Below are 19,333 nucleotides of genomic sequence, written 5' to 3' on the forward strand. Positions count from 1 at the left end.
CACCAAGGGGGAACACGCAGTCGGCAAGCCTTCCAGGAAGTCCGGCGGATTCTGATGTGGGTGGAAGCCACGGCCTCCACCATATCCGCAGTTCACATCCCGGGCGTAGAAAACTGGGAAGCAGACTTTCTCAGTCGCCAGGGCATGGACGCAGGGGAATGGTCCCTTCACCCGGACGTGTTTCAGGAGATCTGTTGCCGCTGGGGGATGCCGGACGTCGACCTAATGGCGTCCCGGCACAACAACAAGGTCCCAACATTCATGGCACGGTCTCTAGATCACAGAGCTCTGGCGGCAGACGCCTTAGTTCAGGATTGGTCGCAGTTTCAACTTCCTTATGTGTTTCCTCCTCTGGCACTGTTGCCCAGAGTGTTACGCAAGATCAGGTCCGACTGCCGCCGCGCCATCCTCGTCGCGCCAGACTGGCCGAGGAGGTCGTGGTACCCGGATCTGTGGCATCTCACGGTGGGCCAACCGTGGGCACTACCAGACCGACCAGACTTGCTGTCTCAAGGGCCGTTTTTCCATCTGAATTCTGCGGCCCTCAACCTGACTGTGTGGCCATTGAGTCCTGGATCCTAGCGTCTTCAGGGTTATCTCAAGAGGTCATTGCCACTATGAGACAGGCTAGGAAACCAACGTCCGCCAAGATCTACCACAGGACGTGGAGGATATTCCTATCTTGGTGCTCTGATCAGGGTGTTTCTCCCTGGCCATTTGCCTTGCCCACTTTTCTTTCCTTCCTTCAATCCGGATTGGAAAAAGGGTTGTCGCTCGGCTCTCTTAAGGGACAAGTCTCAGCGCTCTCTGTGTTTTTTCAGAAGCGCCTAGCCAGACTTCCACAGGTACGCACGTTCCTGCAGGGGGTTTGTCACATAGTCCCTCCTTACAAGCGGCCGTTAGAACCCTGGGATCTGAACAGGGTGCTGATGGCTCTTCAGAAGCCACCTTTCGAGCCAATGAGGGATATTTCTCTCTCACGCCTTTCGCAGAAAGTGGCCTTCCTAGTGGCAGTCACTTCACTTCGGAGAGTGTCTGAGCTAGCAGCGCTGTCATGCAAAGCCCCTTTCCTGGTGTTTCACCAGGACAAGGTGGTTCTGCGTCCGGTACCGGAATTTCTCCCTAAGGTGGTATCCCCCTTTCATCTCAATCAGGATATCTCCTTACCCTCTTTTTGTCCTCATCCAGTTCATCAGTGTGAAAAGGATTTGCACTCGTTAGATCTGGTGAGAGCACTCAGACTCTACATTTCTCGTACGGCGCCCCTGCGCCGCTCGGATGCACTCTTTGTCCTTGTCGCTGGCCAGCGTAAAGGGTCACAGGCTTCCAAATCAACCCTGGCTCGGTGGATCAAGGAACCTATTCTTGAAGCTTACCGATCTTCTGGGCTTCCGGTTCCCTCAGGGCTGAAAGCCCATTCTACCAGAGCCGTGGGTGCGTCCTGGGCTTTGCGGCACCAGGCTACGGCTCAGCAGGTGTGTCAGGCGGCTACCTGGTCGAGCCTGCACACTTTCACGAAACACTATCAGGTGCATACCTATGCTTCGGCGGATGCCAGCCTAGGTAGGCAAGTCCTTCAGGCGGCGGTTGCCCACCTGTAGGAACGGGCCGTTTTACGGCTCTATTACGAGGTATTATTTTACCCACCCAGGGACTGCTTTTGGACGTCCCAATTGTCTGGGTCTCCCAATGGAGCGACAAAGAAGAAGGGAATTTTGTTTACTTACCGTAAATTCCTTTTCTTCTAGCTCCAATTGGGAGACCCAGCACCCGCCCCTGTTCCCTTCGGGCTGTTGTTCTTTGTGTACACATGTTGTTCATGTTGAATGGTTTCAGTTCTCCGAAAATTCCTTCGGATTGAATTTACTTTAAACCAATTTATAACTTTTCATCCTTCTTGCTTTTGCACCAAAACTGAGGAGCCCGTGATGCACGGGGGGTGTATAGGCAGAAGGGGAGGGGCTTTACACTTTTAAGTGTAATACTTTGTGTGGCCTCCGGAGGCAGAAGCTATACACCCAATTGTCTGGGTCTCCCAATTGGAGCTAGAAGAAAAGGAATTTACGGTAAGTAAACAAAATTCCCTTCTTTATGATGAGTAACCAAAAGCTTCTTTTTTTTTTTTTTTTTTTTTAATCAATGGAACAAAAGAAAACATCTTTACATTTATGTCCACTTGAGTGCAGTAGTTTTTTTTTGCATGGTTGCATGTAAGCAATGGCCTTTCTAGATGCAGGGACAATAGCCTGTAAGTTAGGAAGTCATTTTAGAAAGATTGAAAAATATTCCTTCCTTCTTATTCCAGGATTCTGAAGAACTGCAACCAGAGTCAAAGCAGATGGAGGAGATTGAGGATTTTGAGCGGACCCCAAGTGGCCGGGTCAGGAGGCACTCGGCGCAAGTAGCTGTCTTCCATTTGCAGGAAATAGCAGAGGACGAGCTGGCGAGGGAAGGAAGGAGGAGGAGAATGAAGGAGGATTTGGTACCTGACACCAAGAGGGTGAGAGGCAGATAATGAGCATAACGTTTACAGGTACAGTGCTTAGCAATGCGAGTGGTACTTCTAGGTAGAATATGGGAAGGTAAGTGAGCTGTCGACAAGTAATGCCTGCTGTCTTGTCACATCTGTAGAATATTTTCTGCAGCTGTCTAGTTATGTCTGAGGTCCAGTAAGGATGTCTAACCTGCATGTTGTGTGACAGCTGAACTACCTCCGTCCCGGCCTGCCGACCTTTAACCCCCAGCTCCTGGATCGCTGGAAAGCACTTGTAAAGGAGAACGGCTTCATTTGTTGCCCCAATAATGTGAGTGGATATGGGTTTGTGGAAAGGGGAAAAAAGTAACAAATATATATTTCACACCCATTGGCAAGATTTCAGCTTGCATCCGATGAATATTAATCGGTTACATCCAAATACTGAAAATCTGTACATTCCTCTGATCTCTGACAGCTGAGGGTTTGTCCCGCTTCAGAGATTATTCCCCTTTAGCCTTAATAACCCCCCAAAAATGAACAAAGTGAGCTCTTACTCTCCCTCCCCGGATCCAGTGCTACTCTTCTTTGTTGATTGGCTGCAGTGGTGACCTCAACAGCTCTGCAGCCAATCACTGAGCTCAGCAGCTTATGGTGTCTATATCTGCAGGACAGCTGAGCAGTTAGGAAGCCCTATGCCAAAGGAGGGTGAGTAAGAGCTAAATTTTTTTGGGGTGGGGGGGTTGTTTTAGTTTTTTTGTGGTTATGAGTCAGATTTCCCTGGAGAAGATAAACCGAGAAACAGCTAAATCTGGTCTTAAAACTTTTAACAGACGAGGACAAGTCAGGCCCATCTGTTTATTGGGGAATATGTCCATTAATGCCTGCCCCGTCACTCACCCCATACTTTGCCTTGGCAGTGTTGTGAAGCAATATACTCCAGCGTGTCTGGCTTGAAGGCTCATCTAGCAAATTGTATCAAGGTACTGAGTGCTTTCTTCTTACAACCAAGTTTCCAGGCTCATCAAGAGGTGTGGTCTTCATCCGACTCCTATTTCTTTACAGGGCCATCACTCTGGGGGGAAATACAGTTGTCTGCTGTGCCAGAAGGAGTTCAGCTCTGAAAGTGGCGTGAAGTATCACATCCTGAAGACGCACTCACAGGTGAGGAGCCGTGGATGCGGAGATTTATGCTTCTGATACGTTCACCAACGTAGTCACTTACTGTTGAGTTTATAGGAGAGGATGTCGGAGGCATAGCAGGTATCTTCCCACACAATGTCCCTTTTTAACTACTTTAAGGTGGTTGTGCCAAGTATATAAGTAATTCCCTATCAATATTATCCAACCCAATGATTCCCGAGAATAATGCTCTGCAGAGTCCATTCTGAATAGGGAGAACGTTCAAGCATGCGCTCCTCCATCTAATTCATTCACTATGATGTTTCCAGAAATTACCAAGCGTGGGTTTTCCAGGCGTTCCATAGCCAATGAGTGGGAATGGAGGAACGTATGTCAAGGACCTTCACTCTACAGAACTCCATTCCTAGGAACATGGGTCTCTCAGTGGTATGACCCCCAGAGATCATTTTTTTTTCCTATACTATTGTTGGCTAATAACATATATACTTGGTTACAGCAGCTTTCCATTGACAGAGCTGTATAAGAGATTAGTTTTCCTTTAAAGAACTAGCTTTTATTAGGTTTTTCTTTATCGTTCCTTTGGGAGACCCATACCATGGGTGTTTAGCTTCTGCCTCCGGAGGACACACAAAGTACTACACTTAAAAGTGTAGCTCCTCCCTCTGAGCTTATACACCCCCTGGTAGCCAGTCCTAGCCAGTTTATTGCTTTGTGTCAGGAGGCATACATCCACACATGCATTCTCATCTGATTTGTTTGACTTTTGGAAAGAGTTTGAAGAAAAGCGGGTCCATGTCTGGACTCCCGGCATGTCCCTTCTCACCCCACTGTGTCGGCGGTGTTGTTAAGGTTGATTTACAAGGCTGCAGCCTTACATGCCGCGCTCCTTCACCATCCCTTCTGGGCTCTGGCTTGAAGTGGGAGCCAGCACAGTCTCCATGCCTGGCAGGAGTCCGGTCTCCATCCACAGCCTCTTGAGGATTCTGTTGGACCGGAGCACTCATCCCCAGGGACATGGCCCTGCGTCTCAGCAGCTAAGTACCTGAGACGTTTATGTTGGGGGTCCCGGTTCTTTATTGTAAGGGGAGAGTATGCTGTATGTGATTGTTTTAACTTTTCCGGCGGATTCTCTAGCTTTTGCCTGAGAACCGCGCCGATGGTGCCTGCTTGTTGGCCTCGCCGCTTAAATTTAGGCCCCGGCTTCGCCGGAGGCCTAGTTTCATTTTCCTGCCCTCGCATGTCACTCATGCAGAGGGACAGGTTCGGCTCCTCCCGGCGGCCGTTCTACACAGGGGAGGGACACTCCCCACTGCTGGGGCGTCCCTCCTTCCCTGCAGGTCTCTATAGCCCTCCAGTTCCCGCTCTTTTATAGGAACGCCCCCTAGTCATTTCTCAGGCAGAGTTCACTCTGCTCTGGGACATCCTGCATTCTGCATCTCTGCTGAGGTGTTGCGACTGGGGGACCGGGCTTCGGGATCTGGAGGGCACACAACACCGCGCTCAGCGGTCTGGTAAGCCACAGGGTCTCCGGTTGTGGACCTCTGTATACCAGCAGCATGTCTCACACAAGGAGCAAGGCCCAGTGGTCTCTCAGGCTGCTGCTGCACCTGTGATTGAACCCCCGGCCTGGGTAGAGTCCTTTTCTAGGTCCATATCCCAGTCATTTGCTGAGTCCATGGGACTTTTGTCCAGGACTTTGATGAATATGCATCAGCCCCCCTCACAGGGTGCCTCTAATACTCTTGACAGAGGACTCCTATCCTCTGACCTCCGTCCATCAGAGCTCACGGAGGATTCATCATCTGATCCCAGACCCCGTCCTTCTAAGAGAAGGCGCAGGGTTTCCTCCCCCTCCCCATCCCACGGCTCTGTCTCAAGAGCTGACTCTCAAGATGAGGAGGATGCCCTCACTGGGGGCTCGGAGGCTATGTATCCCATCGATTTCTCTGAGGGTGACTCAGATCTTAGTGATTTGATTGCTTCTGTTAATTCTGTGCTGGATCTCAATCCGCCAGTGTCAGAGGAGCAACCCTCTCTGGCAGAAAAGCACCAGTTTACCTCGCCTAAGAGAGTGAAGAGTGTGTTCTTTAACCACTCCAGTTTTCAGACCGCTGTGACCAAACCCAGGGCCTGCCCTGACAAACGCTTTCCAAAGCGTGGTTCTGATGACCGGTTTCCATTTCCACCTGAGGTGGTCAAGGAGTGGTCTCACTCCCCAAAGGTAGACCCTCCGGTGTCTAGGCTATCAGCCCGGACCGTTGTGTCACTTATGGATTCCACTGACCGTCAGATTGACCTTCTGGCCAAATCTGTGTATGAAGCTGCGGGGGCCGCGTTTTCCCCGTCTTTTGCAGCAGTGTGGGCTCTCAAAGCCATCTCTGCTTCTCTAGAGGAGATGCATTCCCTCACCAAGGAATCTATGCCTGAGATGGTTACCTTAACTGCTCAGGCTTCAGCTTTTTCATCTTATGCCATGTCTGCCATGCTAGAGGCTGCTCACCGCACTGCGGTGGCTTCAGCTAATTCTCTTGTTATCCGCAGGATTTTGTGGCTTCGAGAGTGGAAGGCAGATGCTTCTTCCAAGAAGTTTCTTGCTGGGCTCCCTTTTGCTGGTTCACGGCTGTTTGGTGAACAGCTGGATGAAATCATTAAAGAAGCTACTGGCGGGAAGAGTACTTCCATGCCACAAACCAAGACCAGGAAACCCGCCCAGGGTAGGAATCAATCGAGGTTTCGTTCCTTTCGTTCCTCCAACTGGTCATCCTCTAAGCCTTCCGCCTCGTCCGCTAACTCAGCCAAGAATCAGAAATCCAACTGGCGCCCAAAAGCGCGTCCACAGAAGACCGCAGGAGGTTCTGCCACTAAGGCAGCTTCCTCATGACTCTTGGCCCGCTCCAGCCACGTCCTTAGTCGGTGGCAGGCTCTCCCACTTTGGCGACGCTTGGTTAAAGCAAGTCTCCGATCAGTGAGTGAGAGACATCATATCTCACGGCTACAGGATAGAATTCACTTCCAGCCCTCCAAACAGATTTTTTCTCTCAACTCCCCCCTGCTCCAAGGCCGCCGCCTTCTCGCAGGCCGTGGCATCCTTGCAGGCAAACGGAGTGATTGTCCCAGTTCCCGCTCAGGAACGGTTCAGAGGTTTTTACTCAAATCTCTTCCTAGTTCCAAAAAAGGACGGTACCTTCCGGCCCATCCTGGATCTCAAGCTTCTCAACAAGCATGTCCGGGTGCGGCATTTTCGCATGGAGTCTCTGCGATCAGTCATTGCCTCTATGACCCAAGGGGAGTTCCTGGCGTCCATTGACATCAGAGATGCCTATCTACATGTGCCAATCACAGTGTCACATCAGCGTTGGTTACGTTTTGCGATTGGAGAGGATCATTTCCAATTCGTGGCTCTCCCCTTCGGGTTAGCCACGGCCCCTCGGGTATTCACCAAGGTCATGGCGGCAGTGATTGCGGTCCTGCACCTCCAGGGGTTAGCAGTGCTTCCTTATCTGGACGACCTTCTGGTCAAGGGTACATCCAGCGCAGACTGTCAGCGGAGTGTTTCGCTCACTCTCGCCACCCTTGCCCACTTCGGGTGGATTGTCAATCTTCCCAAATCCACTCTGACTCGACTCAGAGTCTCCCGTACCTAGGGATGCAATTCGAGACTTTGCCGGCACTTGTGAAGTTGCCCTTAATCAAACAGCAGTCTCTCCGGCTAGCGGTGCGCTCTCTCCTGAGGCCCCGCCGTTATTCCCTCAGGCGCCTGATGCAGGTGCTGGGTCAAATGGTGGCTTCCATGGAGGCGGTTCCCTTTGCCCAGTTCCATCTGCGTCCTCTGCAGCTGGACATTCTCCGCTGTTGGGACAAGCGGCCTTCCTCCTTACAGAGGTTAGTGGCTCTGTCGCCACGGACCAGGACCTCTCTTCAGTGGTGGCTTCGACCCCTCTCCCTGTCCCAAGGGCACTCCTTCCTGGCTCCGTCCTGGGTGATTCTCACCACAGAGCCAGCCTATCCGGCTGGGGAGCGGTACATCTCCACCACAGAGCTCAGGGCACTTGGACTCCGTCCGAGTCAGCCCTTTCAATCAATGTGCTGGAAACCAGAGCCACGCTTCTAGCTCTCGTAGCCTTTCACCACCTGTTGGCGGGCAGGCACATTCGAGTCCAGTCAGACAACGCGACAGCGGTTGCCTACATCAATCACCAAGACGGGACACGCAGCCGCCTGGCATTGATGGAGGTCCAACGCATTCTTCAATGGGCGGAGGACTCCAAGTCCACCATATCCGCAGTCCACATCCCTGGCGTAGAAAACTGGGAGGCAGATTATCTCAGCCGTCAATCCGTGGACGGTGGCGAGTGGTCTCTGCACCCGGCAGTGTTTCAGTCAATCTGCCGCAAGTGGGGCACTCCGGACGTGGACCTAATGGCATCCCGTCACAACAACAAGGTTCCGGTTTACGTGGCTCGCTCCCACGATCCTCAGGCCTTCGCCGCGGACGCTCTGGTTCAAGACTGGTCCCAGTTTTGTCTGTCCTACGTGTTTCCCCCTCTAGCTCTCTTGCCCAGAGTCCTGCGCAAGATCAGAATGGAGGGCCGTCGAGTCATCCTCATTGCACCGGACTGGCCCAGGCGAGCTTGGTATTCGGACCTGCTCCAACTGTCCGTGGAGATGCCGTGGCATCTTCCGGACCGTCCAGACCTGCTCTCGCAAGGTCCGTTTTTCCGCCCGAATTCTGCGGCACTCAAATTGACGGCGTGGCTCTTGAGTCCTGGATTTTGACGGCTTCTGGTATTCCTCCTGAAGTCATCTCCACTATGACTCGGGCCCGTAAGTCTTCCTCCGTCAAGATCTATCACAGGACTTGGAAAATTTTCCTGTCCTGGTGTCGCTCTTCCGGCCATTCTCCTTGGCCATTTTCGTTGCCGACCCTTCTGTCTTTTTTACAGTCCGGTCTGCAGCTAGGACTGTCCCTCAACTCTCTCAAGGGACAAGTCTCAGCTCTATTAGTGCTGTTCCAGCGGCGTCTCGCCCGGCTGGCTCAGATCCGCACCTTCATGCAAGGTGCGTCTCACATCATTCCGCCTTATCGGCGGCCCTTGGATCCCTGGGATCTTAACTTGGTCCTCACGGTATTGCAGAAACCCCCCTTTGAGCCTCTTAGGGAGGTTTCTTTGTATCGTCTTTCTCAAAAGGTGGCCTTTCTAGTTGCCATAACTTCTCTCAGGAGAGTCTCTGATTTGGCTGCGCTCTCCTCGGAGTCACCTTTTTTGGTTTTTCACCAAGACAAGGTAGTTCTCCGTCCGACCCCGGACTTTCTTCCTAAGGTGGTCTCTCCCTTCCACCTTAACCAGGATATTTCCTTGCCTTCCTTCTGTCCGGCCCCTGTTCATCGCTTTGAGAAAGCGCTGCATACTTTAGATCTGTTGCGTGCTCTCCGGATTTATGTGGCTCGCACCGCTGCGCTTAGGCGGTGCACCTCTCTTTCTTCGGCGCTCCATTGGGAGACCCAGACGATTGGGTGTATAGCTACTGCCTCCGGAGGCCACACAAAGTATTACACTAAAAAGTGTAAGGCCCCTCCCCTTCTGCATATACACCCCCCGTGGATCACGGGCTGCTTCAGTTTTATGCTTTGTGCGAAGGAGGTCAGACATCCACGCATAGCTCCACTGTTTTTAGTCAGCAGCAGCTGCTGACTATGTCGGATGGAAGAAAAGAGGGCCCATACTAAGGGCCCCCAGCATGCTCCCTTCTCACCCCACTTTTGTCGGGTGTTTGTTAAGGTTGAGGTACCCATTGCGGGTACGGAGGCTGGAGCCCACATGCTGTTTTCCTTCCCCATCCCCCCTCGGGGCTCTGGGTGAAGTGGGATCTTACAGGTCTCCAGGCACTGAGACCGGGCTCCATCCACAGACCCAGAGAACCTGCTGGATATGGAGCTGAGTATCGTCAGGGACAGCTGACTGGTGGCTATTGAGTCCTGGATCCTAGCGTCTTCAGGATTATCTCAAGACGTCATTGTCACCATGAGACGGGCTAGGAAGCCGACGTCTACCGAGATCCACCACAAGACGTGGAAGATATTCTTATCTTAGTGCTCTGCTCAGGGAGTGTCTCCCTGGACATTTGCATTGCCTACTTTTCCTTCCTTCCTGCAATCTGGTTTGGGAAAAGGTTTGTCGCTCGGCTCCCTTAACGGACGAGTCCCAGCGCTGTCTGTATTCTTTCAGAAGCGCATAGGGCGACTTCCTCAGGTACGCACGTTCCTGCAGGGGGTTTGTCACATTGTCCCTCCGTACAAGAGGCCGCTAGACCCATGGGATCTGAACAGGGTACTAATTGCTCTCCAGGAGCCCCCCTTTGAGCCTCTGAGGGATGTTTCACTTTCTCGACTTTCACAGAAAGTGGCCTTTTTGGTAGCGGTCACGTCTCTTCAGAGAGTGTCCGAGCTCGCAGCGCGGTCATCCAAAGCTCCCTTCTTGGTGTTTCACCAAGACAAGGTAGCGCTGCGCCTGATTCCGGGGTTTCTCCCTAAGGTGGTATCCCCCTTTTCATCTCAGTCAGGATATCTCCTTACCTTCCTTTTGTCCTCATCCAGTTCATCGATATGAATTGGATTTGTATTTGTTGGATCTGATGAGAGCACTCAGAATCTACATTTCTTCGGCGCTCTATTGGGAGACCCAGACGATTGGGTGTATAGCTACTGCCTCCGGAGGCCACACAAAGCATTACACTAAAAAGTGTAAGGCCCCTCCCCTTCTGGCTATACACCCCCCGTGGGATCACGGGCTGCTCAGTTTTCAAGCTTTGTGCGAAGGAGGCACACATCCATGCATAAGCTCCACTGTTTAGTCAGCAGTAGCTGCTGACTATATCGGATGGAAGAAAAGAGGGCCCATACTAGGGCCCCCAGCATGCTCCCTTCTCACCCCACTTGCGGTTTGTAAGGTTGAGGTACCTATTGCTGGTACGGAGGCTGGAGCCCACATGCTGTTTTCCTTCCCCATCCCCCTGAGGGGCTCTGAGGAAGTGGGATCTTTCCGGCCACCAAGCCCTGAGGCCGGGCTCCATCCACAGACCCATAGAACCTGCTGGATGTGGAGCGGGAGTGCCGTTCAGGGACAAGGCCCTGCAACTTTCAGGTACTCTGTGTCCCCGTATGGCAGGCCACGCACACTCCAGGCTTGCTGGGTGTGCTAGTGCGCCGGGGACTGTAGCGCTGTGCGCTGGGCTTATAGTCCCTGCAGATTACTGGGGGACTTTACGTGTGGGGACCGCCGCGCCGACCGCCCCTGGAGCGGCGGCGCAGCTGCGACTTGTAGTGCGCCGGGGACGCGCCGACCGCGCTTTTACGGCGGCGGCGCTTCTAACTTTAGTCCCCGGCTTTTGCGGCCTAGCGCCGCTTCGTTCCCGCCCCCACCCTGTCACTCAGGGAAAGGGAGAGACGCTGTTCTATAGCAGCGCCGAGGGCTGGAGCCTTATTTGCATTCTCCAGCCCCCTTCACTAGACACAGTGGGCGCCGGGTTCCCGCTCTTGTCTCGGGCACGCCCTCGGCCCGCCCCTCTCCTCTGGACGCCGGCAGCCATTCCGGCACGCAGAGCGGGAAAACGGAGACAAGCGCTGAGCTACCAGCACAGGATTCCGGCGCCACACACCCGCTTTTGTGCGGGCGGTAAGCGGCAACTAAAGTGCTGACCCACTAATGCCGAAGTGTCCTGTTGTACTTTTGTACGGTCGCTCTTCAGGATGCAGACCTAGAAACAGCAGCAAAAGATCAGGGGTGCTAAAGCACAGACTCTATATGCTGCTTGTCTTGCATGTGCTGCAGTGTCATGTGTCCTTTATGCTTGTATGCTTTACATTGCACTGTAAGGGCTATTCTTGGCTGTCTACCCGCCTAGATGGCTAGACAGCGGCAGCAAACAGCAATGGTGCTAAGGCACAAGCTTTCAATGCTGCTTGGATTGCATGTACTGCAGAGTTTATTTTCATGCTTGTACATTCACTGCATGTCGCTATTCTTGGCTAATGCTCCTTGATGACTAGACAACAGCAGCAGAAAAGCAAGGGTGCTAGGGCACAAGCTTTCAATGCTGCTTGGATTGCATGTGCTGCAGTGGTTATTTTCATGCTTGTATGCTATACATTCACTGTATGTCGCTTTTCTTGGCTAATGCTCCTGAATAACTAGACAACGGCAGCAGAAAAGCAAAGGTGCCAAGGCACAGGCTTTCTATGCTCCTTGTACTGCATGTGCTGAAGTGTTTATTGTACTTCATGCTTGTATGCTATACATTGCACTGTACGGTCGCTATTCTTGGCTAATGCTCCTAGATGGCTAGACAGCAACAGAAAAAAAAAAAAAAAAGCATGGGTGCCAAGGCACAGGCTTTCTATGCTGCTTGTACTGCATGCGATACTGTTCCAGGACCCCCAGTGTGTGCAATTACTCAACGGGGTCTCTGCTACAGGTGGCCAAAAGAACCACCTGTGATCCCTGTCCAGGGACAGGGACGGAGTTACAGTTTCCGCTGATATATTGTCTGTGACTATGACTAACATCTTACAGACTTTGCAGTCCAGACAGACCTTGGGGCAATGTTGATTCAATGCCCCTGGCCACCCTGATTTCGAAACAAATCATGGCTCCAGGAAGGTCCCATGCATCCCAGGGTGCAGGCTCTGACACGGACGACAGTCCCAGACGGCCTAAGCGAGCTCCCTAAGAACGGCCCTCGACTTCATCACAGTACTCTCTGTATGATGATGCAGACGTAGCTGTTCAGGACTCTGATCCTGAGACCGCTCTCAATCCGGATACACCGGATGGTGACGCTATAGTGAATAATCTTATAGCGTCCATCAATGGAAGGTTGGGTATTTCTCCCTCAACTCCTCCAGTGGAGGGGTCAGCTTCACAGCAGAAGAAATCCCTATTTCGGTATCTCAAGCGTATATTGAGTACTTTTCTGGTCACTCTGACTCCAGAGAAGCAGTCCAGGACCACCACGCTTATCCCGATAAGCGTTTCTCCAACCGTATTGAGGATACGCGTTGTCTCTTCCCCCCTGACGTGCTCAAGCGCTCCAAGGGTGGATCCCCCAATCTCCAGGCTTGCAGCTAGATCTATAGTTGCAGTGGAAGATGGGACTTCACTTAAAGATGCCATTGACAGACAGATAGCCCTCTGGTTGCAATCTGTCTATGAAGCTATCGGCGGGTCGGTTGCCCCGGCATTCGCAGCCATAGAGGCACTCCAAGCTATTTCAGCTAGTATTGCGCAGAGGGACGCGGTCACATGTACATCTTGGCCGCAGTAGCGTCCTTCACCTCGCAATGTCGGCATTGCGACTCAAGCTGTTTATGCTGTCCTGGACTCTACGAGCCGTACGTCAGTGGCGTCCGCCAACTCCGTGTTGTTACGCTCCCAGTGTTAAGGGATTGGAGCAGATGCTGCTTCCACAAAAGTGCTTAACCAGATTGCCTTTATCTGGTGACAGACTGTTTCGTGAACGATTGGATTAAATCATTCAACTGTCCAAGGGTACGGATTCTTCCTTACCCCAGCTATCAAACAAGACCCATCAGGAGAAGGGACAGTCGAGGTTTCGGTCCTTCCCAGGCTCGGGCACGTCCCAATTGCCCTCGTCCAACAGGACTCAAAAGGCTCAGAGGGGCGCAGGTTCCTGGCGGGCTCAATCACGCCCGGAGAAGGCAGCCGGAGGAACCGCTACCAAGGCGGTTTCCTCATGACTTTCAGCCCTCTCTCTCCGCGTCCGCGGTCGGTGGCAGACTCCCCCGCTTTAGCGACATTTAACTGCCACAGGTCAATGGCCGGTGGGTGAGAGACAGTTTGTCGCAAAAACTTCCTCACCGGCCGAGCCGAGGCTCTTCTGCAGGCTGTAGGAGTCGTAATCCCGGTTCCTCCTCAGGAACGAGAGACACTTTTTACTCCGATCTGGTCGGGGTGACAAAATAGGACGACTCCTTCCGTTCCGTTCTGGACCTTAAACTGCTCAACAAGCACGTGAAAACCAGGCGGTTCCGGATGGAATCCCTCCGCTCCGTCATTGCCTCAATGTCTCAAGGAGATTTCCTAGCATCAATAGACATCAGGATGCTTATCTCCACGTGCCGATTGCTCCAGAGCACCGGCGTTTGCTACGATTCGTTATTGAAAACGAGCATCTTCGGTTCGTAGCCCTACCCTTCGGTCTGGCGACAGCCCCACGGGTTTTCACCAAGTTCATGGCAGCAGTGGGACCACTCCCGCACTCTCAGGGTCACCCTGTGATCCCTTACTTAGACCATCTACTTGTCAAGGCACTCTTTTAAGAGGCATGCCAACACAGCCTGAACATGGCGCTGGAGACTTCCCAGAGTTTCGGGTGGGTCCTCAACTTTTCAAAGTTAAACCCAATCGCTGGCATATCTTAGCTTGGGGTTTCACACTCTCTCAGCGATGGTGAAGCTTCCACTGGACAAACAGCGGTCACTACAGACGGGGGTGCAGTCTCTCCTTCAAGGAGACACCTCATCCAGAGGCAGTCCCTTTCACGCAGTTTCATCTGCGTCCACTTCAATAGAACATTCTTCGCTAATGGGAGGGGAAGTCGATGTCCCTACACAGGAACGTCCCCCTTTCTCAGACGATCAAGGACTCTCTTCAGAGGAGTCCACTCTTCAGATCAATTGTCTGGAGCTCTGGGCAGTGTATATTGCCCTGCAAGACTTCCTGCAGTGGCTGGAAGGCAAACAGATCCGAATTCAGTCGGACAATCCACAGCGGTGGCATACATCAACCACCAAGGCGGACTACGCAGTCGGCGAGCCTCCCAGGAAGTCCGCCGGATTCTGCTAGGGGTGGAAGACAGAGCATACACCATATCCGCAGTTCACATCCCGGGCGTAGAAAACTGGGAAGCAGACTTCCTCAGTCACCAGGGCGTGGACGCAGGAGAATGGTCTCGGCACCCGGACGGGTTTCACGAATCGGCACAACAGCAAGGTCCCGGTTTTCATGACGATCAAAGAGCTCTGGCGACAGGCATCTCACGGTCGGTCAACCGTGGGCACTACCAGACCGGCCAGACTTACTGTCCCAAGGGCCGTTTTTCCATCTGAATTCTACGGCCCTGAACCTACTGTGTGGCCATTGCGTCCTAGATCCTAGTGTCCTCAGGATTATCCCAAGGGGTCGTTGCCACCATGAGACAGGCTATGAAGCCCACGTCTGCTAAGATCTACCACGGAAGTGGAAGATTTTCTTTTACTGGTGCTCTGTACAAGGAGTGTCCCCCTGGCCATTGGCATTGCCTACTTTTCTTTCCTTCCTGCAATCTGGGTTGGAAAAGGGCTTGTCGCTCGGCTCCCTTAAAGGGCAAGTCTCGGCGCTATTGGTGTTTTTTCAGAAGCGTCTAGCACGACGTCCGCAGGTACGCACGTCCCTGCAGGGGGTTTGTCATATCGTCCCCCCGTACGAGCGGCCGTTGGATCCATGGGATCTGAACAGGGTACTAGTTGCTCTCCAGAAGCCGCCTTTCGAGTCTCTGACGGATGTTTCACTCTCTCGACTATCACGGAAAGTGGCCTTTCTGGTAGCGATCACGTCTCTTCGGAGAGTGTCTGAGCTAGCAGCGCTGTCATCCAAGGCTCCCTTCCTGGTGGTCCACCAGGACAAGGTAGTGCTGCGCCCCATTCAGGAGTTTCTCCCTAAGGTAGTATCCTCATTTCATATTAATCAGGATATCTCCTTACCTTCCTTTTGTCCTCATCCGGTTCACCGGTATGAAAAGGATTTACATTTGTTAGATCTGGTGAGAGCACTCAGAATCTACATTTCCCGCACGGCGCCCCTGCGCCGCTCTGATGCACTCTTTGTCCTTGTCGCTGGCCAGCGCAAGGGGTCGCAGGCTTCTAAAGCCACCCTGGCTCGATGGATCAAAGAACCAATTCTGGAAGCCTACCGTTCTGCGGGGCTTCCGGTTCCTTCAGGGCTGAAGGCCCATTCAACCAGAGCCGTGGGTGCGTCCTGGGCATTACGACACCAGGCTTCGGCTCAACAAGTGTGCCAGGCAGCCACCTGGTCGAGTTTGCACACTTTCACCAAACATTATCAGGTGCATACCTATGCTTCGGCGGACGCCAGCCTAGGTAGAAGAGTCCTGCAGGCGGCAGTGGCCTCCTCGTAGAGGAGGGCTGTCTTGCAGCTCTAACTTGAGGTATTTTGTTACCCACCCAGGGACTGCTTTTGGACGTCCCAATCGTCTGGGTCTCCCAATAGAGCGCCGAAGAAGAAGGGAATTTTGTTACTTACCGTAAATTCCTTTTCTTCTAGCTCTTATTGGGAGACCCAGCACCCGCCCTGTTGTCCTTCGGGATTTTTGGTTTGTTTGCGGGTACACATGTTGTTCATGTTGAACGGTTTTCAGTTCTCCGATGTTACTCGGAGTGAATTTGTTTAAACCAGTTATTGGCTTTCCTCCTTCTTGCTTTAGCACTAAAACTGAGCAGCCCGTGATCCCACGGGGGGTGTATAGCCAGAAGGGGAGGGGCCTTACACTTTTTAGTGTAATGCTTTGTGTGGCCTCCGGAGGCAGTAGCTATACACCCAATCGTCTGGGTCTCCCAATAAGAGCTAGAAGAAAAGGAATTTACGGTAAGTAACAAAATTCCCTTCTTCCCGCACGGCGCCCCTGCGCCGCTCGGATGCACCCTTTGTACTTGTCGCTGGTCAGCGCAAAGGGTCGCAGGCTTCCAAATCCACCCTGGCTCGATGGATCAAGGAACCAATTCTTGAAGCCTACCGTTCTGCTGGGCTTCCGGTTCCATCAGGGCCGAAGGCCCAATCTACCAGAGCCGTGGGTGCGTCCTGGACATTACGGCACCAGGCTACGGCTCAGCAGGTGTGCCAGGCGGCTACCTGGGCGAGTCTGCACACCTTCACCAAGCGTTACCAGGTGCATGCCTACGCTTAGGCGGATGCCAGCCTAAGTAGAAGAGTCCTGCAGGTGGCGGTTGCCTCCATGTAGGGAAGGGCTGTTTTTACAGTCCAAACTTGAGGTATTAATTTACCCACCCAGGGACTGCTTTTGGACGTCCCAATCGTCTGGGTCTCCCAATGGAGCGCCGAAGAAGAAGGGAATTTTGTTACTTACCGTAAATTCCTTTTCTTCTAGCTCCAATTGGGAGACCCAGCACCCGCCCCTGTTCCTTCGGGATTTTTTGGTTGTTCGGGTACACATGTTGTTCATGTTGAATGGTTTCAGTTCTCCGATGTTCCTTCGGATTGAATTGTTTAACCAGTTATTGGCTTTCCTCCTTCTTGCTTTTGCACTAAAACTGAAGCAGCCCGTGATCCACGGGGGGTGTATATGCAGAAGGGGAGGGGCCTTACACTTTTTAGTGTAATACTTTGTGTGGCCTCCGGAGGCAGTAGCTATACACCCAATCGTCTGGGTCTCCCAATTGGAGCTAGAAGAAAAGGAATTTACGGTAAGTAACAAAATTCCCTTCTTTTGTGCTAATCACAGGGCGGCGCAAGGGTCTCTCTGCTTCTAAGCCGACCTTGGCCCGCTGGATTAGATCGACCATTTCGGACGCCTACCAGAGTACTCAGGTGCCTCCCCCGCCGGGGATCAAAGCACTCTCGACCAGAGCTGTCGGTGCCTCTTGGGCTTTTAGGCACCAGGCTACGGCTCAACAAGTCTGTCAGGCTGCCACTTGGACTAGCCTGCATACCTTTTCGAAGCACTACCAAGTGCATGCTCATGCTTCGGCAGATGCGAGCTTAGGCAGACGCATCCTTCAGGCGGCTGTCGCCCACTTGTGAAGTTAGGCTCCGCCTACTTCTTAGTTTGTTCTGTTTATTTCCACCCAGGGACAGCTTTGGAACGTCCCATGGTCTGGGTCTCCCAAAGGAACGATAAAGAAAAAGAGAATTTTGTTACTTACCGTAAATTCTTTCTTTGTCGCTCCATTGGGAGACCCAGACAATTGGGTGTATAGCTTCTGCCTCTGGAGGCCACACAAAGTAATTACACTTTAAAAAGTGTAACCCCTCCCCTCTGCTATACACCCTCCCGTGCATCACGGGCCCCTCAGTTTTTTGCTTTGTGTTGAAGGAGGCACACATTCACGCAAGCTCCACATTTTAGTCAGCAGCAGCTGCTGACTTTATCGGATGGAAGAAAAGAGGGCCCCTATGGGGCCCCCGGCATGCTCCCTTCTCACCCCACTCAGGTCGGCTGTGTTGTTAAGGTTGAGGTACCCATTGCGGGTACACAGGCTGGAGCCACATGCCGTTTTCCTTCCCCATCCCTTAGGGGCTCTGGGGAAGTGGGATCCTATCCGGTCATCCAGACACTGGGACCGGTCTCCCTCCGCAGCCCCTGGGGGAATCTGCCGGACAGGAGACGGAGTATCGTCAGGGACATGGCCCTGCATCCACAGGTACTCTGTGTCCCCGTTGGGATGGCGCATAAAGCACCTTGGGCCCGGACGCTGCAGCGACTGCGGCGGGGATATGGGTCCGGGACTACCGCGCCGACCATGCACTGCCGGCCGGCCGCGGTTTTAACTTTAGTCCCCGGCTTTTGCGGCCTAGTATTGGATTCTCCCGCCCCCAGGCCTGCCAGTCAGGGAAAAGGGCGGGACGGTCGGTATGACACCGACAGTGAGGGCTGGAGTACACTGAGCTGTCCTCCGCCCCCCTCACTACTCACGCTGGGGCACCAGATTCCCACACTTTTGTGACTACGCCCACGCCTCCCTCCTCCTCAGAGAACGCCGTCAGCCATTTTTTCAGCACAGTCTGCGGTGGAGAACTTCTGGCTGCAGCTGAGGGAGACCCGGGGCAGGGAATCTGGTGGCCACACAAGCGGTTGGTAAGCCACACCGGTCTGCCGGTGCTGGACTCCCCAGAGTGCCGAACTATATATATATATCCTTTGTATATACATTGGCTGTTTCGGCTGTACTGTAACTTGGGGCTATATATATCCCTCAGTGTTCACGGTGATCCCTTACTGATCTCTCGGAGGACAACAACATGTCGTCTGCAAAGAGCAAGGGTACCAGGGCACAGGCTTTTTTTGCAACCTGTACCTCATGTGCGGCTATGCTACCTGCAGGTTCCACCTACCCTCATTGTGTGCAATGCTCGGCCCCTGTGACACTCACTCAGCCGGAGCCTCACGCACTGGTGGGACCCCCGGCTCAGGTAGAGACACCGGTTCCCACTGTCCAGGTGACAGGGACAGAGTTTGCAGTTTTGGCTGACAAACTGTCTGAGTCGCTTTCACAGTCCATGGCTCAGTCTATGGACAAATGGTCTGCTAAGATACTAGAAGCTTTGCAGTCCAGACCAACAACACAGATGCAGGGCACTGTGCGGTATTCGTCCCCAGGTCCCCCTCAGTTGGCGCAGCAATCTGCTCCTGAGGTGACACATAGGTCCCACGGTGAGGACTCCGACTCGGACCGCAGTCCCAGACCGGTGAAGCGGGCTCGCTGGGGACCTTCCTCCACTTCATCACGCTGTTCAGGGTCTCAGCATGAGGACTCTCTAGAGGATGAAGAGGAAAGCGTAGCTCAGGGCTCAGACCCTGACGGTGCTCTCAATCTAGATACACCTGAAGGGGACGCCATAGTAAATGACCTTATAGCGTCCATCAACCAGGTGCTAGAAATTTCTCCTCCAACTCCAACTGTAGAGG

The 19,333-nt window shown here is 53.0% G+C and overlaps 1 protein-coding gene across 1 annotated transcript in view; it reads left to right on the forward strand.

Annotated features, from left to right (window-relative positions):
* Positions 1–19,333, forward strand: part of ZNF512B (zinc finger protein 512B) — a 113,848-nt gene that overhangs the window by 75,952 nt on the left and 18,563 nt on the right. Inside the window, exons 13-16 of the mRNA XM_075350469.1 lie at positions 2,306–2,500; positions 2,703–2,804; positions 3,394–3,456; positions 3,539–3,637. Of these exons, the coding sequence (XP_075206584.1) occupies positions 2,306–2,500; positions 2,703–2,804; positions 3,394–3,456; positions 3,539–3,637 (459 nt within the window). The remainder of the gene's footprint in view (positions 1–2,305; positions 2,501–2,702; positions 2,805–3,393; positions 3,457–3,538; positions 3,638–19,333) is intronic.

This window comes from Anomaloglossus baeobatrachus, chromosome 5, assembly GCF_048569485.1.
Source record: "Anomaloglossus baeobatrachus isolate aAnoBae1 chromosome 5, aAnoBae1.hap1, whole genome shotgun sequence".
NCBI classification, from domain to species: domain Eukaryota; kingdom Metazoa; phylum Chordata; class Amphibia; order Anura; family Aromobatidae; genus Anomaloglossus; species Anomaloglossus baeobatrachus.